The 2,117-nt window shown below is 53.0% G+C and overlaps 2 protein-coding genes across 4 annotated transcripts in view; both read left to right on the top strand.

Annotated features, from left to right (window-relative positions):
• LOC105304213 (DExH-box helicase 34) overlaps nucleotides 1-2,117 on the top strand; it is a 79,603-nt gene that overhangs the window by 34,883 nt on the left and 42,603 nt on the right.
• Nucleotides 358-2,117, top strand: part of LOC105304197 (C5a anaphylatoxin chemotactic receptor 2-like) — a 4,748-nt gene continuing 2,988 nt past the window's right edge. The window contains exon 1 of one of the 3 annotated variants that reach the window (XM_011378174.2): nucleotides 358-1,532. In XM_011378174.2, coding sequence (XP_011376476.1) covers nucleotides 520-1,532 — 1,013 coding nt within the window. In that variant the 5' untranslated portion in view covers nucleotides 358-519. Of the gene's footprint in view, nucleotides 1,587-2,117 lie in introns of those variants that run through there. The other 2 variants (XM_011378173.2, XM_023522121.1) reach the window with 2 other exon arrangements.

Genomic DNA, 2,117 nt, shown 5'->3' with positions numbered 1-2,117 from the left:
CAGGTGGAGCTATTCAAATTAATTAAAACTACGTCACACGGAAAATTTAGTTTCCCAATTGCCCCGGCTCCGTTTCGGATGCTCCGTAGCCACCTCCGGCTGACAGCTACTGGAGTGGACGCCGTCGATAGAAAGCATCTTTATCAACGATGAAAGGTCAATCAGACACGTAATTCCAAGTAGTGATCGGCTAGGGTTCTAAGAATTTAATATTTGGGAATCCCAAGAGATTTGATCTTGACCGTGTTCTGACACTAGCTTTCTAGAAGTCCGATATTCTAACGTGCTGGGATTCTGTTTTGGAAGATTCTAGAATTCCAAGGTGCAAATGAGCTAGTTCTCACATCGTGCTGTTCTAAAATGCCGGCATTTGAAGGCGCTGAGGTTCTCACATTGGTGCATCTCCCTGTCTGAGATGCTGATGGGCTGGGGTTTCCGCCCCCGAGGATTCTGAGGGCCTCAGAGTCTTCACCTGTGGTTTCGTGGCCTTTGTCTCCTGTCCAGGTGTCTGGGGACGAGATGGCGGATACTACTGGCAACCACGAGTACGAGCAGTATGGCGAGACTCTGGATGTCCCTGTGAACTGCGCAGCTGGCGACTGCATCCCCACCGAAGCTCTCCGCTTGGCCTTACTTCTGCTGTTAGTTGTGGTCTTCCTGGTTGGGGTTTCGGGCAATTTTATGCTTGCCTGGATGACCAGGTTAGGGTCCTTGCAGAACCTCCACATCACCTGGTTCCACCACCTGGCTGTGGCAGACATATTCTGCTGTCTGAATCTCCCTGCCCTGGTGCTGCCCATCATTCTGCGGGGCCACTGGCCATATGGGGTGATGGGCTGTCGGGCCCTGCCCTTTTTCATCTTTCTGTCCATGTACACCAAGGTCCTACTCCTGACTGCTCTCAGCTTGGACATCTTCTTGCTGGTCCTTAAGCCCACCTGGTGGACTGAGAATCGGCGGCAATATTGGGTGCGGTTAACTCGTTTGGGAGCCTGGTCCTTGGCCTGGCTGGTGGTCATGCCCTTGGACATGTACCATAAGGTGCTCCTGGAGTCCTACCCATCCCAGCTGGAGTGTGTGTTGGACTATGGCAGCTGGACGGTAGCTGAGAACACAGTGACTGCCATCCAGTTTATTTTTGGCTTCCTGGGGCCGCTGGTGGTCCTGGCCAGCTGCCACGGTGCGCTCCGGCACCGTGGAGGCCGACACCGCTGGCCCCTGAGCATGGCAGCTGCGGTGTGTTTTCTGGTCTGCTGGGCCCCCTACCATGTGCTGCGACTGGTGATCACCATGGCTGGCCCCTCCTCCACGCTTTGGACCTGGGCCCTGCGTGCTGAACCCTTTGTTGTAGGACTTGCGCTGGCAAACAGCTGCCTCAATCCCATGCTCATCCTGTATTTCGGGAGGGCTCAAATTTGCCAGTCGCTGCCAGCTGCGTGTCACTGGGCCCTAAAGGACTCGGGAAGCAATAATGAAAGTGTGATCAATAGGAATTCCAGCAGCCATGACCAGGTCCCTGAGACGGAGGTGAGGCTGGAAGGAAACTAATTTTTAATCCTCCTATCCCATTTCACACAACGGGGCTTCAGGCAGTTAGATCCAGGGGTTCAATGATAGAGTCATTTATTCCTTTATTCACATGACAAACATTTATTACGCGCCTGCTATGTGCAAGACGAGGCGCCGGGATGTAGCGGTGACCCAAACCGACACAGCTCCCTGCCCCGAGGGAGCTGATGTTCTCATGGAGGAAGACAGACAAGAAACAAAAGAATGAAGAAATGTGGAATAGGTCCAACGTGATCAGTGCCGAACCTTAAAGGGACAAAGCGGGCTGTGTGGGGCCAGAGTATAGGTCAGCCAGGACAGGCCCCTCGGGTCAGGTGAGCTTTGAGCCCAAAACCCGAAGAATGGAGAGAAAAAAGCATCTGAAGCAGCGCAAACAGCAAGTGCAAAGGCCCTGAGGTGGAGTGTGCTGGCATACTCCAGGAGAGCCGTCCAGGCCATAGAACATGTTTGGGGATCCATGGTCGGGTCTTGAGCTACTGTCACCAGATGAAAATACAAAGACACCCAATCCAATTCGAATTTCAGATCGACAACAACATACTTTTTTT

This window comes from Pteropus vampyrus, unplaced genomic scaffold (genome assembly GCF_000151845.1).
Source record: "Pteropus vampyrus isolate Shadow unplaced genomic scaffold, Pvam_2.0 Scaffold333, whole genome shotgun sequence".
Taxonomy (NCBI): Eukaryota; Metazoa; Chordata; class Mammalia; order Chiroptera; family Pteropodidae; genus Pteropus; species Pteropus vampyrus.
Note: the sequence above shows the minus strand (reverse complement) of the source record. Positions and strands in the feature narration are given on the sequence as shown.